At 36.4% G+C, this 25,127-nt stretch overlaps 1 protein-coding gene across 1 annotated transcript in view; it reads right to left on the bottom strand.

Annotated features, from left to right (window-relative positions):
• Positions 1 to 24,030, bottom strand: part of COL28A1 (collagen type XXVIII alpha 1 chain) — a 162,238-nt gene extending 138,208 nt beyond the window's left edge. Inside the window, exons 1-8 of the mRNA XM_002818208.5 lie at positions 23,943 to 24,030; positions 20,943 to 21,103; positions 19,540 to 20,096; positions 12,454 to 12,474; positions 10,212 to 10,268; positions 8,368 to 8,421; positions 6,098 to 6,139; positions 4,101 to 4,127 (exon numbers count right to left, since the gene is read on the bottom strand). Of these exons, the coding sequence (XP_002818254.3) occupies positions 4,101 to 4,127; positions 6,098 to 6,139; positions 8,368 to 8,421; positions 10,212 to 10,268; positions 12,454 to 12,474; positions 19,540 to 20,096; positions 20,943 to 21,066 (882 nt within the window). The 5' untranslated portion in view covers positions 21,067 to 21,103; positions 23,943 to 24,030. The remainder of the gene's footprint in view (positions 1 to 4,100; positions 4,128 to 6,097; positions 6,140 to 8,367; positions 8,422 to 10,211; positions 10,269 to 12,453; positions 12,475 to 19,539; positions 20,097 to 20,942; positions 21,104 to 23,942) is intronic.
• Positions 24,031 to 25,127: the final 1,097 nt, after the last annotated feature.

The following is a 25,127-nucleotide window of genomic DNA, read 5'->3' as shown; positions in this document are numbered from 1 at the left end:
TGCATCGTGAGTTAGTGGGAACAGGTGCCATGATGAGTTAGCGAGGACTGCTGTAGGAGAGCTGGGCTTGGCAGCAAGCATGCTACATATTTTTCATTATTATGCTCTACTTCCCTGTCTTCCCTAGAATATTGCTGAAAAAACATTTGAGTTATGCTTTAGAGTTTATCAGTGATAGTTTATCATAAATATTTTATCTTAGTTAATCTGACATTAACTGTCTGAGATAAATATTAATCCAATTTTATAGATTAAAATTTTGTAATTAAGAAGGTTAAGTAAAGAGAATGTAGTATACAATGGAATATTATTCAGCCTTTAAGAAAGAAATCCTGTCATTTGTAACAACATAGATGAACCTGAACCTGGAAGACATTATGTTTAGTGAAATAAGCCAGGAACAGAAAGACAAATATGGCATGATCTCACTTATATGTGAGATCTAAAAAATTTGAACTCACAGAAGCACAGAGTAGAAGGGTGGTTACCAGGGGTAATTGGTGGAAACTTGGGAAATGTTGGCCAAAGGATACAAAACTAGTTAAATAGGAGTAATAAGTTCAAGAGATCTATTGTTCAACATGATGACTATCATTAATAACAATGTCTCGTATTGAAAATCACTAAAAGGGTAGATTTTAAGTGTTCTCACCACAAAAACTGATCATTATGTGAGGTGATATATATGTTAATTAGCTCAATTTAGCCATTTTATAATGTGTACATTTATCAAATTATAGTTTACACAATACAATAAATATGAACTTTTTAGATTTGTCAATTAAATTTTTTAACTAAAAATAAATATTTTTAAAAGGTTAGTTTCCTCAAGTAGAATGAGAATTGGGACCTCTGAATACTAATCCATTATATCAGACTTTTGAAACTTCTGATACTTAGAACTAAAAGGTGACAGTCAGAAAAATGACTAAAGTTTCATAATCATAGTAATATTATCTCATTTATAAATCACTTCAGAGTTTTCAAAATGCTTTTATATATATCGTTATTTTGATCCTCAATTCAATTCTCATTTTCAAGATAAGGAAACACAACTGGAGATGTCAAATGATTTACTTAAATGTACAGGCTACCCAATGACTCCTAGTCCAGTGCTCTCAACACTAGCTTCTGCTGCTGCTGCTTTATTCTGCCTCTGTACTGCTCTAGGGCATGTTACTGGAAGTGCCACTACACAATGGCAAGGAAATTACATTCAAATGTAAATCAACGCACTGCTTCTTTCATCAAGGAAGTCTTGCTATGAAAAATAAATGTCAGCTGAACTTTAAACAGTATACGTTGTAATATAGTGGATTTATACGCTGGTGGAAGCTTTATCTTGTTGCAGAATGGCAACAAACCATTCACAGACTGGCAGTCAGCTTGCAGACCACAGTTTCAATAGCAGTGCTCTACGGAGGGAAATCACAACTGTAACTTCCAATTATGGATGCAAAGTGTGTGCCGTAGCCTTTACATTATTGCTAATCCCCATAACAGCCTTGTGAGGTATATATACATATCTCCACTCACAGATAAGCAAAATGAGGCTCAGAGACATTACATACTTTGTCCATGACCACAAACTTGAGTCTGTTAGGCTCTCAAGTCCATGTTCTTATCAGTTACCTGTAGCTGAACAAGGCACACTGTCATAGGCTGCAAGTCACTTTCCATTAACCTGACATTTCTGCCTAGGGTACTGCCTGGGCTCTTGCAGGCATCAGGAACAGGAAAGAGAGAGGTGTGTCTCTTAGAGCCAGCTATGCCTCTGATCAAAAGCAATCTGTTCTCTCTTCACATCCTTTTGTGAGTCAAACTGACCCAGGAAAAACTGAGCTTTCACTTAGAACAAGTTGAACATTTATTTCTGAATGCAAATGGAAAATTACTTTTGAAGAATCAATTAGAAAGCAATTAATTTAATAATTTTGGATGGGAATAAAATGAGTCAACCACCAAAATATAAAACAGAAAGTACCATAAATACACTCAAAATGCTTTTGGCTACAATTCACATTCCATTTGTCCAGACAGATTTGTTAGCTATAAGGGCCTGAGGAACAGCATTTGTTTTTTGGGGGGCACAGATTGCCATCAATGAAAATATTGTATTCATGTTATTTGCCTCTGCAAAGGCATTTTCCTTTTTGGTGGGCTCATTAATCCCTGTGGAATGGCCACACTACATAGTTTCAGAAAGCGAGTACTTCAGAAAGCCATGAACAGATCAGCTCTGTTCTAGCCTCTATTTTCTGATGCTGCTGCTCCTGGTGAAATTCTGGTTTGAATGTCAATGGTTCAGGGTCACTTTGCTCTGACAGCTTGTATTTTCCCAGTGAGAACTCTTCCAGTGAATCAATAATTCTACAGAAAGTGAAATGAATCTTTTCAAAAAATATATGTATAAAGCTTCCTTGTGTTGATAACTACCTCACTATATAAATCAAAATGGAGGAGGGGGCCCCGCATAATTTTCCTCAACTATATACACAGTTGATAATTTTACAACTGTGAAAATTTTTTAGTTTTCCCATATTAATATTTGTTCCTTTCCTCTTCATAATGGCACTTACATTTGTAGACAAGCCAACATTTTGGAATACATTGTCACGCCCATTATTTGATTCTTCAACCACTCTGTAAATTAGGCAGGCCTGTACAAATTTTATTCCATCCAGTTGAAAAAACAGATACTCCAAGATGTTGAGTTACCCAAGTTCTTGAGGCTGCTAAGTGTAGAATCATGGGATTTCTTACACTCTTCCCCTTGGAGGCCTAACATTGCCAGCAATTAGAATATATTTATTGGCTTACATGTAGGCTCACCCCTAATATTTGCAGGGCCCAGGGCAAGAGTGTAAGTGGAAGCCCACATACCATGTGTCTAAATAGTTGAAAGTTATAACTAAACTAATAATGTTCTGGCTTCCTTCCTTAACAAATATGTCTTCAAAAGGAATAAAGAATTAAAAGACTTATGAATTCCTCAGAGTTCCTTGCCAGACATAGCCCCCTGCAGCCTGGCCCCCACTTCCCTTCCCACTTCCAACTCCTTCCACAGCAAGAGCATGAGCACACACATGAAGATGCCCCAGGTAGCACAACAAAGCCCGCTACGTGACCTCTCCTGCCCCAACAAACAGCTACCATTTGGCTCCCCCTCCAGCCTAGGAAAATGATGGACATGGAAAGGAGGTTTTTGTATGCCCTCCCAGCAGCAGGCCTTTTGGAGTCTTGGCTACCCAATGCATGATCCAGGAGAAGGAAGCACAGACCTCCTGCAGACTCCTGGCTCCACGAGAAGTAGGGAGGCCAGAGGAGACTCAGAGCTGGACCCTCTAAAGTTCTAGCCTCTTTCTCATGCCTGAAGGTTGTAGCCCTGTAGGATGGAATGGATGATAGGTGCATGTTCTGATTCAGATAGAAAATCTGATAATAACAAGAACTGTGGGACAGACTTATCAATGAACCAGTGAGCACTCTCAGAGGTTCCTGAGCCCCAGTACAACTTGTTAATCCCTTTTAAAGCAGTTTGGTATCCTAACTTGTAACTCACAAATAATCATCAAATCATCTACCAACTCATACCTTTCGTTTGCTTGTTTGCCAAATTTACTCCCTTGCAAGCTCCACCCAATTGCCTGACTCAGTGAAGTCAGTGGCTCTTCACTGCTTAACCAGGATAAATCCTCTCTTTTCCCTGGGAGAGTATTTGGTGTCTAGGTTTTCATAGGAAGTTAAGCACCAAGGGAACAACTTACTTGCAGTATTGCTGAATCTGTTTGTGTAAAGAAACTTTCAGCCTGCATACCTGTGCTGCATGGCTTATAAATTGGGGTTCTCTATTAAAATAATTCATGATTGCAAAGCTGAAGGAGGCTGGATTCTAATCTCAGGAATCTTATGGTACCCTCCATTCCTTACAACACACATCCATATGTTAAGTTCTATTATTATTTTATGTTAACTCAGGAATGAGGGAATCCAGACTTACAAAAATAAAGAAAATAACTTTTATTAAGTTCCTAAGTACACTTATGTTTCTGTTTTTCTTTTTGAAATTCTGGTCTGTCTATTTGTTGTTACCAGCTTACCTTGTCACCCTTGTACCCAGGAATTCCCTAATTTAAAAAGAAAAGAAGAAGTAAAATATGATACTCTAAGGCAGAATTAGAATAAGGATTAGGTATTTTTCAATTACAAGGTATAACAAAAACACATCTATACAGTCTGGAAAATTAGATCATAGAAATGTAAACTGTTTCACTTCTCTTTGTGCTTGGAGAAATATGCATTTACTGAGGAGAAGAAAATAATCTGTTTTCCCTTTATTACGTTTTGTTCTCAGTTTCAGGTATTTTTTCATTTCCAGTTTCTTGCCCTTTGGCCCAAAACTAGAGGAGATAATGTACACTAAAGGCATTGTAGAAGTGATGGCCTATAATGGTCCCTTCAAAACTGTTATATTGACTTTTAAGCTATGAACTATTGCAGCTAAGAATGTTTCACAGAGACTCTGAAAGAAATTGGCTTTGAAAATGAGCTGAGATAATGACCTTTAAAATGTGTGTAAATATTTGTATCCATTATGGTCCTCCTTTCAAATTCGGTCTAAAATATATAACATCAAGGAAATGAAAGGTTCCTTTATCAGCCCTAATGAGACAGTGACCTTTAAGCTACTGTCTTTTATCTCACACTAAATAAGAGGCCAGCACTTCTACTGTCTTCTGTGTGTCACCCTTGGGAATCCTGTACAGCCTTTTCCATTGTGTCACTGCCCATGGCCCTTTAAGAAATACAATAGTGAATATTACATGGCCTGGGAAATTACCAGCTCTAAGCAGCAGCAAGTCCTCTTCAAATGGGATTTTTTTGTCTTTCATACAGCTATATTTTTCAAATACGGAAATAGGATTGTCAGATTTATTGAGAGAGCTGAAGAAACCTATTTAATAAATAAGCTATTATTACAGTTACATGTGAGTAAGACTACAAAATTTTGTTCTATGCATGACTTTTTTATTAATAGTATTATCTATCTATTTATTTATTTATTTATTTATTTGTAGAGAGAGGGTCTCACTATATTGCTCAGTCTGGTCTCGAACTAGTGGCCTTAAGTGATCTTTGCACCTAGGCCTCCCAAAGTGCTGGTATTACAGGTATGAGTCACTGTGCCTGGCCTGATTTTTTTTACAAAAGGAAACTTCATGAAGGAAATAAAACTTCCAAATGTGTGGTCAATGAGGAATAGAAGATAAACGTAGAATTTTTTCCTATGAGATAATAAGCTTTTTAAAAATACAAGTGCTTTATCTTAGTTTTATTTTTACATACTCGTATGCTTTATATGTAGAAGATACCTAAGAAATGTTTCCTGAACACAAATTTCAGATTTTTTGTTGACATTACTAAAGTTTCTATCAGATTTTTTTAATGAAGTTGATTAAAAACACCAAGAGAACAGTTTTTAACATCTCTGATTCTGAGTCTAGGGCACATCCAGGGGGACAAGCAGAGAGGGGCAACGTCATGTGGTCTTCTTTTTATGTACTGTACATATCTCTGCTATTTGATACACTTACTGCAATGCCCAGAAAAGTGCAAAATAAGAAATATACTGTAATTAGTTCTTGCGCAATATCCACTATCTTCTAATTTGGGGTATAAGAAATCAAATAGAATGGTAAATTTGATTATGTCTGCAGAATTGGATTAACAAAAGCATAGTTTAGACCATGTAGTTCTTATGCTCCTGAAATTCTAACTTATTCTTTATCTTAAAAAACTTAAGAAATAAAGCAAATACTTTTCTCATTGGAGCCTCTCACCAATGTCAAATTAAGCATTAGAGAATTTGATAGGGTTGAACACTCCTGCTCCCATTTTCGCTCCTGTTACCTGAGTATTTTCTCCCCACGTTTCCACTTCTAAGATCATATCTTTCTGATTGCCTTCCTGAGCCATCAAGAGCACAAGGTAGATAGAAATCACTTTTGCACTTGCACTACAGGGGTCAAAATGGTCAACCACAAAATCAGTAACCTAAGATCACTTTCTTAGGAAGGCATTCCAGTTGTGTACATACCCCTGGACCTCTTTCTCCAGCTTCTCCTTTTTGAGTGTTGCCCTGTGACAAACAAAAAACAGTCAAAATTCCACAGCCCGGAAGAGTGACTGATAGCTCAATAAAATGCATTATACAGAAGATTAATAGCTTAGCCCAATTAGGAAACATCTTTAGTCTTTCCAGTTGACATTTTCACCATGCAATCCAGGCAAAAAAAAAAAAAAAAATAGCAACTCAGATAAACTTTGCCCTTTGCAGTGAAGCCAGATGTGTAGGGTGCAGGATCCAGGTACATTTTCACAGCTTACACCACATCCCAGTTGAACAACACAGCGATTGTTCTCAAATACAGCATTATACTCACTTGGAGCCAGTCACTCTGGCTTTTCTCTAAGGGGCTTTGGAATGTTTTCCAAAATGTCCTCAAGAGTGATTGCTTGATTTCAGTAAGACTTAAGAAAATACATTATGTGGCACAAAATTACAAACCAAAGAAATAAAATGTGAACATGCATTTATAATGGGTGTTTAACACAACAAAAAGAAGACATGATGGCATCAGTTTGGACGTATATAAGATGAGTGAGTATAGGGTTGTTTGGTTGTGCATGTGTGTGTATGTTGTAAAGCTATCCAAGGCTGCTAAATTCCCTTTCCTTGACAAGCAGACAATTGCCAAAAATACTTTTATGCATTTAACTTATGATTTTTTCATTACCTCCCTAAAAATTTTCTAATAGGGCTATTTTAGAGTTCATTTTTGAGTTAATTTTTAATTTAATAGTTAACTTCATTAGTATTTGAGTACCTCTTATGTATTGCCTAATTTTTCCCAAACTATTTGTGTCAAGCTACCTGCAATGAAAAGCAAACCAGTTTCACTGCCACATTGCTATCACTAGTTATTATTGTTTTAATATTGCTGTGTTAATTGCTATAATGAAAGAAATGTTTTTAAATTTCAAAACACACACAAAAACAAATGATGTGAACTAGAAAACCACTTCCAGAAAAAAAATAATCCTCTGGATTCCAAAGTTTCTAAAATGTAAGTATCACTACTAAAGGATATCTCATTCTCTCTATTTAAATTTATTTCATTACCTAATGAAATTAAATGTGCTTTTACTTTTTTCTTAACTAGTTTTGTTTCCTCTCTTGAAAATTGTGTTCCGAAATTAACTCAATGTACTATAGAAATTAACCCAATGTCCATTACATTTGATGCAAATATTTCCTGATATTTCTATTTCTTTAATATTCCTTCCTTATATTAGGACATTCTCATGCTGCTAACAAAGACACACCTAAGACTGGGTAGTTTATAAAGGAAAGAGGTTTAATGGACTCACAGTTCCACAGTGCTGGGGAGGCCTCACAATCATGGAGGAAGGTGAAGGAGGAACAAAGCCACATCTTACATGGGGACAGGCAAGAGAGCTTATGTAGGGGAACTTCCCCTTATAAAACCATCAGATCTCAAGAGGCTTATTCACTATCACAAGAAAAGCATGGGAAAGACCCGCCCCCTGTGATTTAATTACCTCCCACCGGTCTCTCCCACCACATGTGGGAATTATGGGAGCTACATACACTTCAAGATGAGATTTGAGTAGGGACATAACCAAAGCATATCACTCCCTTTTCTTTAATTATTATTTTTTTCGTTACACAGAATTTTGCCTTAAATTTTCACATAGTTATATCTACTTTTCTTTTTGTGATTACTGCTGTTGTTCTTGAACTTGGAATCCAAATCCTAACAATGATCTAAACAGGTGAATGTTTTCTTTAAAAGCCTGGGATTTTTTTTGATAGGTGCACAAAGAAAAGAATTGGAGAAGTCCTTGAAGATGCTCTGGGAGTGAGAAACAATCTGGTGGTTTTTCTATTATTATTGTCAGTCAGTTAATCATTAAAAGTAGACCCATTAAAAACACAACTGCCAATGTCAATCTGATATGGAACACATATTAGTAGTTAATGAAACATTGTCCTAAATAAGATGGGCTGCTATCGTTTAAGTACTAGTTTCTGTTTATTCAATGTCCCTAGGTTTCCCAAACTTACTGACTAAAATGTTCATATATGTTACTCAGAATTTGTGAATTTAAGCTAATAGAAATAAGATAGATAATACAGGAAGTGGACATCCTGTATTCTTCACAAAAATTGTCAGATTTTTGCCATATACTACAATGCTTTTTATTTTTAAAATTGTTGTTTTTTTAAAAAAAAAGTCTAGAAGGAGATACGCTAGTTTAAAGAAAAGCTGTTTATTCATTTACCGGGTTTCCTTTTGGTCCTCGCTCACCTTTGATACCTGGATTTCCATGTGTACCCTGAAGGCAAAGGGAAAAAATATTATTTTAAGTAGGAATTCTATTGTTTTCTATACTTTATAATAATTTCTGATCAGTTTTGTTTCCTAGAATGAGAGAGAATTGTAAAACCTTTACCTGCCAGGCAGAAATTCAACTCTCTTCTCCCTTTTTCTACACCAGGAAAACCACTGTCTTGAATTGGCAGATTTTCTAGATTTGCTCAAAAGAGAATAATGTTTCTCTCTTCCCACCAATTACTTCTTCCCAAAACAATTACTTCTCAGCAGTTTTGCAAACAAAATCAAACTCATGCAAAGATTTAAAAGAGTAGCTGCAACAGGCAGAAGGATAGGAGTTGTTCCCAACCTCTCTTCATTGTGGGTCACTTCTATGATTCCCTTCTGTCACTCACTTTTAAAAGGACCAAGCCAGCTTGCTTGCCTTTGGTCAAAGAGGTTCTGATATCCAGGAGACAATCTCAAAAGATGGGAGAAAGGAGCTCTGTAATCCTCTTCCAGAAAAGCATTTTGTTTTCCTGTTCCTAATCAACCAAAAAGCTTGCTTTTCTGAGAACTGGTGTTGGGGGTACTCGATAATGTTAAATAACATATTCTGTGGCTTATCCCTACTAAAATGTGATAAGAATGTGACTAAAATTGTCAGGTGCTTAGCAATTGTGAGCTTTCTTATTGCTCATTTTAAAATATAAAGAAATATTTCTTACCCTGGCCATCTCTTGGTGTCATGGGGATAAACGAAGACTTTATAGGAAGGGATGGCTAAACCTTTGCTTTAGCCAAAGCCAGCTTCTACTGGCTGCCCCATTATCATATAATGCATCTAACTTTGTATTTGGGGAGAAAAACATCCCTTGATTGGTTGGATGGTTTGAAAAAGTGTAGGCTTTGGACCCGAGTCTCAAGGTAAAATTTGTCACATTCTAATTCATTCACAGTACACATTCCCCTCCTGCCCCCAAATACAAGCATTAGTTGAAAATTTTTATCCATGCATTTTGTGAGACTCTCCATAGAGCTTCTTCTGAACTCTAAGGATGATATTTGGAATTACACAAATAAATAGAAGACTGATTGAGCACGTGAATGCTTTATGAGATAAATGTTAAAAAAAATGCTCAGCATTTCCAGTGATCTAGATGTCATTTCAAATGCCTTCCCAGTACAGACATGGCATCTACCAGTTATTAGGCCAGAATATAAAGAAAGCACTCCTTCCTGGATTATCTTATCAAATAATGAATCATCATAGTCAATCCTGCCATTTATTTTCGGCTGCCACGTGCTTACTTCCATTTCACAGAACTCACCCTAATCCCCCAAAGCATCGTGACCAGCTTCCTGTCCATGAGGCCACACGGTGTTGCTGCTGCACTGCTGCATTCGTGTGAAGCCAGCATTTAACTTTCAGAGAGGCTTGTACTTCATGTTTCTAGTGGGATAAAGCTTTGCTTAAAGCACTGATTATTTGTATTAGCTTTTTCTGTATTCACTTCACTATTGAGAAATTCTGGCTTCAATTATTTTATGAGGAGGAACATAAATGTCCTTTGTGGGAACAACTTCAAAACACGCCTGCCCTCAGTTCAGGTCAGTAAAGTCCCAGGCTTATTTCTAAGGATAGAATGCATCCCTTTAGAAATAAAAGAAAGAAATAGCATTTCCATTTTTGCTCCCATTTCCAAACAATTGCTTTTCAACAGTGCAAAATAGCCCCGATGTTTTCAAGAGCGAGTAGAGCTATCATTGCTAGGACTTTCTGACTTAAGTTCAAAGTGGAAGTATACTCACAGGAGGCCCTGGATCACCTGGATCTCCCTTCTCACATTCACAAATCTTGCGTTCACACTGAAACAATAATGAAATATGATATTAACACACAGTGAAATATAGCATTTCAAATTGTATTCAGTATATAACCAACTGGAGCACTCTCAAAGAAATTTTACCTTGCACATTTACGGAGGTTTTGCTCTCTCTATTAAATTATTCCAGGCAAATTTATACCTACCAAGAGCTAGCTAACAAAATATTATTAAATTTCAGCATAGTTAAATAAAAGACATCCCATCAAAAATACATATATAATATATAGATGCCAGTTAAAAAGAGAAAATAAATATTTTCAGTGGACTTTTAGAATTTCTGCTGCTTCTCTTCTATATAACACATCAAAGCTCAATAATATAATAATACTAAATGCTCCTTTACTAGGCAAAGGAAAACATTTGACTTATACCATATTTTACTAGTTCTAAGATGCACCTTCTTCCTCATTTTAACAACTCTGAAATCAGAATGAGTCTTATAACAGCTGTTGACCAGGCTCAGTCATGACAAAGTAGTTGCTTTTTGCACATGCACTTCAAAACTTACAAAGTGAAATGGGAGAAAATTCCAGAACATTCTTAAGAAATGCTTCATCACCAATGCTTTTGCTGGCATAGAGGTCAGTATTATGTGGAAAAACAAGGACATCAACAACTCAGACAAAAAATGATTCAGAAGATTTACCAGGGGTGTCTAATCTTTTGGCTTCCCTGGGCCACATTGGAAGAAGAAGAATTGCCTTGGGCCATGCATAAAATACACTAACACTAACGATAGCTGATGAGCAAAAAAAAAAAAAAAAAAAAAAGGTCCGTGCATACATTTTATAACGTTTTTTAAAAGTTTATAAATTTGTGTTGGTCCGCATTCAAAGTCGTCCTGGGCTGCATGTAGCCTGCGGGCCACGAGTTGGACAAGCTTGATTTAGACTCTGATGTGAAGAAGTTTTAGAAATAACCAAGTTATTTTGCTTACATATTCCCTTATATGTATATATGAAAGTGATACAGGATTTTAAAATCTACATCCAAAATGTCTAAAAACTTATTTCCACATGTATAAAATAAAAAGTGCAATTAATAAGAAGACACTGTATCATAGTTAAGCTAGCAAGGGTTTTTTCCTTTCTTTCTTTTTTTTTTTTTTTTTTTAAACGGAGTCTCACTCTGTCACCAGGCTGGAGTGCAGTGGCAATCTTGGCTCACTGCAACCTCTGCCTCCTGGGTTCAAGTGATTCTCCTGCCTCAGCCTCCCGAGTAGCTGGGACTACAGTCATACGCCATCACCCCCAGCTAATTTTTTTGTATTTTTAGTAGAGACGGAGTTTCAGCATGTTGGCCAGGATGGTCTCGATCTCCTGACCTCGTGATCCACCCACCTCGGCCTCCCAAATTGCTGGGATTACAGGCGTGAGCCACCATGCCTGGCCGTTTTTTTTTTCCCTTTCTTAATGGTACATAACATAATGGTATATCTGAACATGTACAATTCAATAAAACATGGTGTGATGTAGGTTTGGTTGACTCCTATTATTTTATGCAACAATACTTGTAAATTTCCTGATGTTAAATAAGCAGCTCATTGAACAAAGTTCAGATGTTCCAAATTCTTTCTTTTAAGAAATGCATGTCCAGGACAGGACTCCTCAGCAAGCTGATGATTATCTATTGTGCTAAGGCCCATCCAATCTTATTGGCCAGATTCCTTTGCCACGTGGTCTGGTTGCCATCAGCAGGCTGCCTTTTCTTCACAATAAGGAGAATGAGCTCAAAGTCAATTGGCAGGCAGCAGGGGATGACTCTAAACTCTGTCCCAGTTAGCTGGGAACCCTCTGCCTAACTTAGCCAACACCAGGAACACCCCCCAAAATAGAGGACCTGATGTGGCTGATGTCAGATACATGCTTAGAATAAAGGAAGCACATCAAAGTAAGCAAAAACTATGTGGTTTGCTCATGACTGATTTTTAAAATCACTCCTGGAGTCACATTCAATATTTTCCACTTTTTCTAAATTTTCCAACCTGCATTGAATATGGTAGTATAAAAGAAATCAGATGGCTGCCTCAGAATAGAGTGGCTCATTTTAAAAGAACTAAGCATTTTTATTTAGTCACACTTAATCTTCTAATGTGAATTATAATGCTGATTTGATAATGCAAGTTTTTAGAGTAATTTGTAGTAATCAAAGCGTGTGGTGCTTACCTTCTTTTCAAATAAGTTATCCTACAAGGGAAAAAAGAATGAAGCATTAACTCGATTCATAGTTCTGCCTCCAGCTACTTATTAGTCGTAACTATTCCCTATGGGATATGAAGTTTCCACAAAGAATAGCAATTCAGCCTTTTTAAACTTGTAAAAGCAATAAAACCAACCAGCCAACCACCCAAGGAGCAGTCCGAGCCATGTAATAATAAGAGGTATAACTACCATTAAAAATTAATCTATATTTTCTAGGAACTTCATCTTACTGCATTCTATGTTTTATCTTTTGTTTCCTTTATCAGCTCTGTAATCTCCATAATTTGACTATAAAGTTAATCAGTCATAATGAGAAAGCTCTCACTTTTACATACAAAGACTGAGGCAGAATATATAATTGTATATTTTCAATTTTTTCCATCCCTATGCACATATACTTGCATCTATTTTTCATGATTTATTTTTCAAGATTAAAACAATATACAGTCATAACTTCATGAAATATTAATGAGTATTAGATCATATTAAAACTCAAAAAGAGAAAATTACAAAGTCCAGTGACATTTTTTGAGATGATCTGAATTATGAGAAGACAAAGATTTCCATTATTATGATCACTAGGAGAGGAGTTTTCTATTTCAAATTTGAAAAGCCTCTAATATGATACTTTATTTATAGAATTTCAACAGAAGCAAAAAAAGATACTCAGCTTTTAAACAGTATTAGGAATAATATTTTGGTAAAAATTTTGAACTGTTCATAGCAATATGCATTACTTATGTAAAAGAGGACCTACATTTATAACTGGCTAACTTAGGGAAAAAATTAAGTGATAGAAAAGTAATAAACATTTCATAATAAAAAATGACCATTATGAAAAACAAAAAAACAAATTTAATGAGTCTTAGTCAATCAGACTCAACCTCTTGCTTTACAATAAGGAAACATGGTTCCACCATAATGTGACTCAACTGAGGTAACACACTTGGGCTGCGCTTCCTGACCGTCTTCAGTGCATGTCATATGTACCATACAGGAATGAATTAGCCAGAATATTTTTCAAAACTATTTTAAATTTATAATTTTGTAGAAATGTCATGATCTTGTTTTTGTCGAACACCTAGGCCTCACTACCATACTTGAATTCAGTGGAATATTACCTGACAAGTGCACTGAAGGCCATGTTGGAAGTCAAACGCTGGAAAGAAACTAATCTATGTTTACATATAGAATTAGTACTTTCTTAACCTAGAACTTATGTGTCAAACCAGTGCCTTATGATTTCATCTGAAGAGGTAATTTACATACGATAAAATAGAAAGATGAAGGAGCAAGCACTGGAATATTTGTTGCAAGATATTAAAAATGCAGAAGCTAACAAGGAAGTTAAATAAGAGTATGTAGCTTTATGAAGGATGCTGCATCCCTTTAGTTTTATTTTTACTTTATTTCCATACAAACTAATACTATAGAGGGACAAGATAACAAAATGCTTTAACGATTTAATACGGAAAAAATTAGGCTGGGAATTAAGTGTCATTCTGGGTTTCCATCCCGTTTCAACAATTAACTAGCTATGTGGCCTTGGACAAGTCATACAATCCTTCCAGGTAATTTTCTCCATATACGAAAAAGGACAAAGTTTGACTACATGGTCTCAGGAGCTATAAAACCCTAGCCACAGACACTAGCTACAAACTTTAGAGTCTCACCTACCACCCTTCCCAACCAAATGATTTTAAATTACTAGCCATGTAAATCCAGGCTGAAAGCAGATGAGATATTTGTATCTTTAAGAGCTAGGAGGTCCTATGGAGAAATAGGAACTCAGATACACTGATAGTTTTAGTTAAAATGGTATTACCCTCTGTAGAACATTTGGCTATGCCTACAAAGCTGAAGATGGACATGCTTTATTACTAGGCTGCCAGGACAATTCTTGCTTTTGCCTGTTATCCTGACATCCTTTCTAGATATACCACAGGGAAATTCTTGCACTTGCACATTTCAGCATTCATTGTTTTTTGTAAGGAAAAACTGTAAATAAAATAATTGCCAATAGTGGAATGGATCAGCAAATGAAATACTACTCGGCAGTTAAAGTGAATGCATTGGATCTACACATTTCAACAAAATTTCCAAAAAAACATTGACTGCAAAAGCAAGTTGTAGATAGATACATACAGTATGATCTGATTTATTAAAATATATAAAATATTTCAAACCACGTCAGAGAGTGGTTTCCTCTGGGAGAAAGAGAGAGAAAAGAAATTCAAAAGAAGTTCAACAGAGGCAGTAAAACCACTAATAATTCAAGTCAAATTGTAATATTTAAAAACCATTACTGAAATAAAGAAGAATTTAAATTTTTGTCACTTTAAAATCTTTTAACAATGAGCAATATCTTTTTTTTTTCTTTTTGAGATGGAGTCTCGCCCTGTCACCTAGGCTGGGATGCAGTGGCATGATCTTGGCTCCCTGCAAGCTCCACCTCCCGGGTTCAAGCAAATCTCCTGCCTCAGCCTCTGGAATAGCTGGAATTATAGAGCACGCCAACACGCCAGGGTAATTTTTGTATTTTTAGTAGAGACAGGGTTTCACCATGTCAGCCAGTCTGGTCTCAAATTCCTGACCTCAAGTGATCCACCCGCCTTGGCCTCCCAAAGTGCTGGGATTACAGGCGTGAGCTACCGCACCCAGCCACAATAAGCAATATCTTAATCAGTTTTTAAATTCATGAATTCAGCTCTTACTGTGCCTGATGTGTAATTTTATACTTTTTTCAGTTCTTTCTTTTAAAATTCAATTTCTTCTTTGCCATATTGCTCTTTAGAAATATGTGGCATAAGGCTTAAAACCATAGCAATGCAAAAAACTATTTTTGGAACTCATTTAATTTTGTGTTTGCTGGAATTTATATTTCTATGGAAACAAAAATGAACCCAAAACTACACAATAGATAAGACTGTTTCAAACAAAGAACAAAGCCCCATCCCTGAGGGCTCTTATAGGCTATAAGCCCCAGGAACAGAGGACAACACACAGCAACCCGAGTAGGAAGGAGGTCCTAGGCCAGGGGCGGGGGAGCCGGTAACAAGATGGCTTCTTGGAATAGGTGGGTTTTCTGGATGGTTTTGAAGAGAGGAATGCAAAGGACCACCCATTGATGGTATGCTGTCCTATATGTCAAAGTTTATGAGGAAAAAAGTCATAAGGACTAGTGTGGGCGATAAGACAAAGGAAGTAGGAGGGACATTTAAAGGGAGTGGATGGAAGGGCCCACATGGACAGAGCTGGAGGCCTTGGGAGGTGGCGAGGGCTTGCACTCAGGCAGGGAAACGGGCTGCAAGGAGAACAGTGTCAAAGCCAGATGGGAGGGCATGTTCAATGACAGACTAGGGGGATGCTTGAGTTTCAGTGAAAAGGATAAATAGGGAAAGGGTCTCATGAGAGCAAAAGAAGATGCAGTCAGAATTTCATTAATGGATTCATATATATGGCATATATTCACATATATTATATATGCGAAACCAGAATGCTAGAATGGAATCACCAATTTTTCAAGGAGTATAAGGGTTATGCTACGAGAAGGGGACAGAAAACATGTGAGGAATGGACAAATATCACAGCACATGGAATGACAGCAAAGCACTCGGTAGGCAAGGAGAACAAACCCTGTGACAAAAAAATTCAACTTAAAATGGTAGCAAAATGGCCACTATAAAATCTAAAACAGAAAACAAAAATAAGGCCCTAAACAGAGGAAATCTTGAAAAAATGGAAAGTGATCATAATTAATAGATTAATAAAGCATAGGATTCTAAAGATAATATAGATATCATCACATTGATCTGTTCTTGGTATGTGAGGGAGAGAATACCTTAAATTTATGTTTTTTAAAAATCCTTCAGGAAAAAAAGACAAATTTGTCACAACCTTTATTTCCATAAAGGCTTTTTAAATACTTAACATCAAAGGCAATAGAGGGAAACAATTGTTTTTAATTTTCACATATCCTCTGTTACTCTTCTACAGGACCAAGTAATATATCCAGGACTTTGGGTTGAATTTGTTTCTTTGGTTTCAATACTATTATGTAAATTATAATAAAAATAGCAATAAAAATATATTACATGTCTCCTTCAATTTGGAATCATTAAGTCTCTTTTGGGTAATTCAGAACTAAAATGTTTCTATGGGGTTCTCACATAATAATTCCTACTAGAGGCATCAAGGAATTTCAATGATTTGTTTTGTCTTGGCTCCTGAAGAATCTATTCATTCTGTATACTCGTGTCCATTAAATTCAATTAAAGTCTATTCTACGATAAAAGGGAGTAAACTTCTGATATGGAAAAAAAACGCTGATGAGTTTGAAAATCATTATACTGGGTACAAGAAGCCTGACACAAAAATAATACATACTATTTGAGTTTGTATAAAATTCTAGAAAGTATACACTAATCTAGAGTCACAAAAGTAAGATCAGTAGCTCAGGAGCAAATGGGGTCTTACAAAGAGATATGAGGCAATTTGGGGAGGTGATGGAAATGTTCTCTATCCTAATTGTGTGGTAGTTTCATAGGTGTGTACCTATGTCAAAAGCTCATGGAATTGTGCCCTTTAAGTTGATGCAGTCGTGTACTTAAATCATACCTAATTAACTTATTTAAAAAGTCAACTACATAATTATTTTAAAATAAAAAGTTTAAAAATTCAACTAAAGATGTTGAATAGAAAGGGATTAGATAAAGAATTTTTCCAATGGTCTCATCAAGAGTCAAGTTCTGGGCCGGGCACGGTGGCTCACGCCTGTAATCCCAACATTTTGGGAGACCAAAGCGGGCAGATCACCTGAGGTCAGGAGTTTGAGAAGAGCCTGACCATCTCTACTCAAAAATACAAAAAAATGAGCCGGGCATGGTGGCAGGCGCCTGTAATCCCAGCTACTTGAGAAGCTAAGGCAGGAGAATCGCTTGAACCCAGGAGGCAGAGGTTGCAGTGAACCGAGATGGTGCCACTGCACTCCAGCCTGGGTGACAGGAGCAAAACTCCGTCTCAAAAAAAAAAGAAAGAGTCAAGTTCTGCCTTCTAGATGGTGGCAATTTGAAACATTGAAAGTTGGTATACCATTCTTTGAAGAGCCTAATAAGCACTTTGGATCCTGGAAGTGTTTGGAAAGCAGCACCTCCTTCTAAAAAGTGGTTTATTCATGAAGCTTCCATCTGAACAAACAAGCTGAAATCACAGATGCTAAACAAACAAGCTGAAGTCGCCGGATGCTAAGGAAGAGCAGTATTATTCGGTCATTTTCTGGTTCCCCAGGAACAGACAAACAGTTTTGCTTCCAGTCTACTGCCAAGAGCCTGTGTTCTCAGTGAAGCAGGTGCTCTCAGCGAGGGTGTATCTGGTGGGAATATGAACAACTTGAGCCTACACATGTGGCCAAACAACAAGCTGCCTGTCCCGTATCTTCTATGGTCAGCTCTTATCCATCTTAAGGTGAAGATGAATAAGTAACAACAGCCCACTCATGACCACATCACCAGGATTCTCTCCCGCACCTGCTAGAGCCCTCTGTTTCATGTTCAGTGGTGAGTACCCCTTAAGTCATGGCACAGGCAGGGCTAAGTGTTAGCCAGGAACCACTACAAATTTCCCTTTCATGCAAAAGAGCTGCTCAGAATGAGCACTTACCTTGAGCACCACAGGACTGGGCCCATCAATCAGTTCTATCTCTGATCTAGGCATAACTCTCCCATTTACCCCAAATCCCCAAGGAAAAAAGGCTAGAAACAATAGTAACTTTGAAGGAGGGCTGCTACTAAACTGTTTGAGAGCAGTTCTGATTGAGAAAATCTTTTTTTAAAAAGCAGTTACTATTTCCTCTCTCAATATGCCTTTATAGGGTTAAGCATGCAAACTGTGAGGTCTTCACCGGCCTTAAATTTTCAACTACAAAATGGGTATAATAACAGTACCTACATCATAAGATTGTGGCAAACATTGAATAAAATGAAATATATGAAGTGCTCAGGAAAATGCCTAATACAGAGAGAGTACTCAATACCTAAGAGCTATTATTTAGGTAAGAAAACCTCAGATCTTATGCTGAAAACAACAGAGAGTAAAAAGATAAGAGTAATGTTGAGAAAAGGATCGAGGGATAAGACAAAAGGAGCAAAACAATCTCTGAAATAGAGCCTGAGTTTTCTGTGCAAGCTGTAGAAAACAGCCATACGAAACGCTCAGTACATAAAGGACACATTTGCCTTCCTTTCTCAGGAAATCAAAGAAATCCAAGTTTTTAAGAAAATTAGTTTTTAACAGTCAGCCAATCAACCAATTTATCTCTAGGAGTTTTCTCCTTGAGAAATATTGTGAAGAGGGATTTCCTTTTGATTGTGGTGCCGTGTGTCAGCTGAGCAACAAACAAAGAAAAGCTGACCAGACCTATCAAGTGGGACTCATTGATTTGATGGGAGAAACTGTTGCTTGACTGCAGGTTGCAGATGATTTTAAATTGGATGGGCTTGTGAACATCTAAGAAACAAGGAGGTAATTTTAAAAATTGGAAGTCTATGAACTTTGAGTAGCATAATGTAACAATAGGTGAGACAGAGTCAAAAATACTCAGTCCTTTAGAAGAGTAAGAGAGGATATGTCAAAATTATGTCAAAAATACCTGTACAGATGTGGAATGGGAAAAGACCAACTTAGTACAAATATAGCCTAACACCACAAGTTGAGCACAATCTGAATGTAAGTCAGCAATGTTCATGATTGTAGGCTGTATAAACAGGAGCCTAAGGTATATGATTGGAAAGTAACCCCTTCCAAAATCCTCAGCATCAGCTAGCAATAAAGTTAAGAATGCAATTCCAGGGAATTAGCCTGGAACTTTTCCAGATTGTCTGGAGTAAACTGCCAAGAAAGTGGAGTGACACTTCAGAAAGATTCTTCTTTCTGTTTTCAATGTGAATTCTCATTTTCTCCATCTTTTTGACCCAGTATCTCTTCTTATGGAATTTACAACAAATATGTCAATATTATGATGATAACTGTATAACCAACCCATTAGGTACCTACCAGACGATCTTGAATTTTATCTACAAGGGTTGGATCACTCAACAGTAAAGTGGGTTCACTGGATGAATCCCCAGAAATCAAACGAAGTTTGGCTTCATTGACTACCGTAGAAAGTCCAATGGTGATAAATGATATTCCTGAAATTCTGGCATCTTCAGAAATACTTTGAACATCTGGATTCCTTGGATGGTCGATGCCATCTGTCATCAGCAAAGCCACTTTCACACCATCCTTACGCCCTTCTCGCTTAAGTAGCCTAGTGGCATTGGAGATGGCATAATAAGAGAAGGTACCTTGCCCTATTAAATTCATAGACTTGACCTTCTGCTTAAATGTCTGCAGGTCCTTCCAGGAAGAAAAAGGTGGATCAATTTGGACAGAGCTGCTAAACTGAAGGGCTGCCAGTTTGATGTCATATTCTAAGGAGCGACCAGGAGTCAATTGGAAAATCTTGTCACTCAAGCTATCCACAAAATCTTTCTGTTTATCAAAGAGGACAATTTTAGAACTTTCAGAGCTGTCCACGATGAAGACAATATCTATGAAACAAATGGAGCCTGAAACAGAATAAACAGGTTAGGCAAAATAATTATTCCTATCATGAAACAAATTTGCATAAGGAAAGCCCTGAAGTGGTGTGTTGTATATTGTTTGGTGTTGAGAGCAGTGTGAGGAGAGTAAGAGAGACACGTTGGACAGAGGGCTTAAATTGTAAAAAACTAAATGTCTAAGTTTATAAATTATTTTCTCCTTGTAAAATCATGCAAATTAAAAATAAATAAGATATCTTTTATTCTGAGCATCTTTTCAATGTTAAACCTACTGAAAGTGTGAGGAAATGGGAAGTCAAGATGCATCACATTTTAAAAATCCAACTAACACTGAGCATAGTTGTCTAGAAGTAAATGATACTCTAATTCTCAGGTTGTGTCATATTGGTGAGTCCTTGTGTTTTTTTAACTTTCTTGAAATCAAGGGAGAAAATGACTATATCCCCTGTACCAAGAGTAAGTGGAGAAGAAACCTAACTTAAACACAACTTAAGTTTAAATCCCAGCTCTGTGTCTCACTGGTTAATTTGCCTATGGCCTTGAGTATGCCACCCGACCTCTTAAGACCTCAATTTTTTTAATCTATACTATGAGTGGCAATCTCTGTCCTGCCTATTTTACAAGGTTACTGTGAGGCTCAAATGAGATAATAAGTGCACAAGTGCTCTTATTAAAGACTCTGATGTGCTATAAGTATGTAAGGTATATTATCATCATATAATTTTATCAAAGTAGACTATCACATGTATACATGTATATGACTTGCTATTTATATCAAATGCTATTTAGAAAAATTCACATAAGTATTTTTAACAGGCAAAACTTAAAAACAAACAATTTTTATTTTTTTACCCTGGACATCACTTTTCCTTGCAAGCAAATTTGATTTTGGTCCTTTCTTTCTTTGTCCGGATACTGTTTGACTCGTAAACGCTGACAAAAGCAGCAGATAGAAGACAAAATATCTGTTCCACATTATGGTAGATGGTGAAAAATCATCTGCCTTGTAGCACCTTTAATAGAAAAGTCAGTTACAAATACTTTAATAAAATATGGTGTTTGTTATTTTTAAATTTCAAGCCAGCAGAGTTGAAAACTGGCATGTGACTGGAAAAAAGAGGTTTTCATTCATATTTCTAGAAAAATATTCACATAGAGATTTCGAAAGATTTCAATCCAAATAAATCATGGCACCATGACCAAACATTTATTAGTGAATATTTCTATATATTCAAAGAACTATATTTAAGTATTCTTAATTCCCCATTGTATTATGAGGAGCATAGAGTTGGGAGAGCCATTTAAAAACATTTCAATCCCACTCTATATGATTACTGTGGTTCAATCACAGGGTCTGCTTTGACATTTCCAAATTCTTCAGGGGGAATTCAGATTGCTATATGGTCATTTCATTCACTTTCATTATAACTGATTCCTGACAAACCGAGTATTTTGTAGAACTGTAGACAACCACCACGCTTTCAGGCTTAATACTACACACATAACTTCAGTGAGTTCAGAGGTCAGGGTAAAAATTAAATGACCCTTCTGTTTCCATAGAACCCCATCTCTCTTTTCTACCCTAGCTTTGGAAACTTTGTCTCCACCAGGGGTTCAAAGCTGCATATCCAATGAATCAAAAGAGTATGAGAGCAAAAATAATAGATTTGCTTAAAAGCAACACTTTTCTTCCAGTGATGGCTAAAAGAACTAATGGACAGAAACGGGACTTAAAGCCAAGAAGCACCCCCTCTGAATAGCCCCGTGAAACTATTTTTCTGGGTGGATTAACAACGAAAAATCCAATTCTGTATTAAAATCCTCAATCTTCATCAGTCAATATGCCTAGCTACATACCAAATGGCTCTTAAACTCACAGATTTCCCTGGGAGGAGAAGACTCGTGTGTTGCTGCCTCAGTATACCCAAGAGAATGGGAACAAGAAAGCTTATTTCAAATCAATACTTAGTATGGCTTAAAAATGCTTGCCTGCTGAAACTTTATTGACTTCAGGAGTTCTGGAAAAGGAATCACATTTTCCTTCTTTGGCACCTTGCCTTTAGGGGATAAGAATCTGGGAAATCATGAGCACGATTTTTCCAGACTCTGAATAGAGGGTGGAAATATATGCAAAGGCAGTGAGGAGTGAGATGGAGACTGACTTTTTTCATACATGCCAGATGGATAAATTCCAAAGGGAAACAAAACTGTTGGGTTAGGAGAGGACCAATGGATGGCTTCATGCCACAGTCTGCTCCTCACATAGCATCATCCAGCTGGAAGTGTATTAAAAGAACTTTGGATAGGTATGACCAAACATCCTGTGTAGCAATTGACCAAATGCCAACTGATCCTCAGACAAGGTATACTAAAATGTAAAGACAGCTGGGTATTAAAAACAAAACAAAACCAAGAAGTGTGCTAAGGAAACAGAACACACAAAGGCCATCTCTCCTCAAGTTGTCCCTTTGCTAACCAAGGAAAAAAATAAATGATGTACAACTTTAAGTCTGAAGGTTAGTGTAAAGATAAGGCTATGTGAAAAAAACACAGTTGTTTTGCATTTTCAAAGGGGAAAGGGAATAACACCATGGCCATGGTATTACATATGACTTTTCTCTTTGGTTGAGTTCATACCATAAGGAACATCTCAGAAGTTCTGGAAAGAAGAGACTGAGAATTGAATTCCATTGAGAACTGAGCAAGATTTTATAAGCAACATAATCAAGCAACTCTTCAAAACCCTTCATGTAAGGTTTTAGAAATACTGGCTTTAAATAAAGATTTATCTTTTCCCAAAACTAAGCACCTGCTCTTACTGTTTTCTTGGCATATAATCACGAATTTGTACCTGATCCCTGTATATATGATATTCACAAACATAACTTTTCCATTGACAATAATCCCAATATCTCATATTTTATTTTTATTTGCTCTGACATTGTTAATCTAGCCCTCCCAAACCAAAGTCTTGTTATTTCTTTCTGTTTCCCTATTGTAGCCAGAGAACATTTTCATACCTCTCTAGTTTTGTTTCTCTAGTTTGTTAGTTCTACTGCTTCCCTGAAATATCTTTCTCCTTTATAAATTTGGCATCTTGAGAGCCCACTCATTTCTAATCACTTTTTACCATGTTTTATTTTGCCTCTGTTTTTAATAATTCTCGCCTTTCTCTCTTTCTGATGTCACGTACAAGCAAAATAGGTTTCAGAGGAAACAGTGCCATTAGTTAAGTGAAAGAAATGTGAACCTCTGTGTTTACTATAGGTTAAATTTTATAAATGCAGAAACAATCATAATTATTAATCAAATACCCTATTTTTACTTTTGGCCTAAAATTTATTTGGGGTAAATATCAGGATAAATAAATAAATCCAAGATACTTTATTTTTTATAATTTTTCAAAAGTAAAATGATCTTATACCAGAGTTCACCAACTTTAGTTACAATGTTTGCATCTCAGTTTCTACACAAATATAAAATGATTGAATAAACACTTTATTCAAATTGACAAATTAGCCAAGTTGTAAAGAATTCTATAACTAATTCTGAATTGTAAACCCTGTTCCAAATTAAGAAAAAGATGTCTTAAAATATATTAACATCATTGTAAAACAATTTAGAAGACTGTAAATTAAAAATCAATTTCAAAATAACTTTAAATTTTAAATTTCTACATTTTAACAATGTTGATATTTTTCTAATAATTGATTTGAAGTAATTGCAGAGAATACAAACTATTGACAAGCTTTCTTCACCTAATAAGTATGTAAGTAAGTCATTTAGTCTTCCACAGTTCCTTGATGGTCCTATCTGATTTCAAGTGACTAAAATAAATCTGTTATGTCTTACCTTATAAAGTTTGTCAAACAGGAATTAAAGACTAGTTGAGTAAATGCCAACAGCAAGGACTGTGGTTGGGGGTGAAGTTAGCTATTTGATATTGTTCTGTTCTGTGGGAAATAAAAGTGTCTTTCCTTTAGGATCTTTTGCAGTCTTTTGTTCATGTTTATTCGACTAAGTCAAAGCAAGAGTGGTCAGGCATTTGGCCAGGGTGCAAGATCTGGGTGGGATCAGTAAGCAATTTAAAGGAACAGTGTCCTTTCAGAATGAGACTGTGTTTTCCAGACTATTGTGAAAACAACTTGAGAGAACTTTCTACATTTTAGGCATTGGTTGACAGCCTGCCTTTTTTTCTCATGCTATGTCCTTCTCTTTTTATTGCTACATTTCTTTGCCTGGGGGATGTGCTCTAAGATACTGGTTCTGAACATCTCTGTGAAGGAGTATAAATGACACCAGACTCAGATTCAAAGCTGGTTTTTTAAGAGAGGTAACAGTTTGATTGTTATTAAAGCTGGATGATGAGTACATAGGTGTGCATTGTTCTAGTCTTTGTATTTCTGTGATTTTTGAAATTTTTTACAATAAAAGGTATATATAATATACAGGGAAAGAGTGGTCTAAGTATAGTCATAGTTCTGCCCCTAACTCTTATGGGAGCTTCAGTTCCCCACTTATGAAATGAGAGAGTGGATTTGATCATTTATTAAGATGTGTTCAAACTGTAACATGAGAGGTTTACAGCGGTTAATATTTTGGTCTCTCTCTAAGAAAGAAGGTCACTGTGGTTTTTCCACTCCCTGTTTCCCTATTTTCTACCTTGTGGTTACAGCCCATATTAAGTCAATGTTTATCATGTAATATGTACTGCCAAGAAGCCACCTGACCCCTAGACAACTAACAGGCGGGCTTCTCCATGGACTTCCTCTGAAATAGAAAATAGCAAGATCATCCAAGAAAGCAATATAAACGTGCATGCTACGGTTATTTAAAATGAACTTTCTTAGCCATTTTAATGTGTATGAATTTCCTCATTATAGCAATAATAGCCTCCAATTCATGGACACTTACCAGGTGCTAGGCACTGTCCTGAGTGCTTCACACACATTACCTCATTTAATCCTTCACAAGCACAACCATCTATATACAGTAAGTCCTCACTTAACGTCCTCCATAGGTTCTGGAAACTGTGAC

The sequence above is a fragment of the Pongo abelii genome, chromosome 6 (genome assembly GCF_028885655.2).
Source record: "Pongo abelii isolate AG06213 chromosome 6, NHGRI_mPonAbe1-v2.0_pri, whole genome shotgun sequence".
In the NCBI taxonomy this organism is placed as follows: Eukaryota; Metazoa; Chordata; class Mammalia; order Primates; family Hominidae; genus Pongo; species Pongo abelii.
This window is presented reverse-complemented; position numbering and strand designations above follow the sequence as displayed.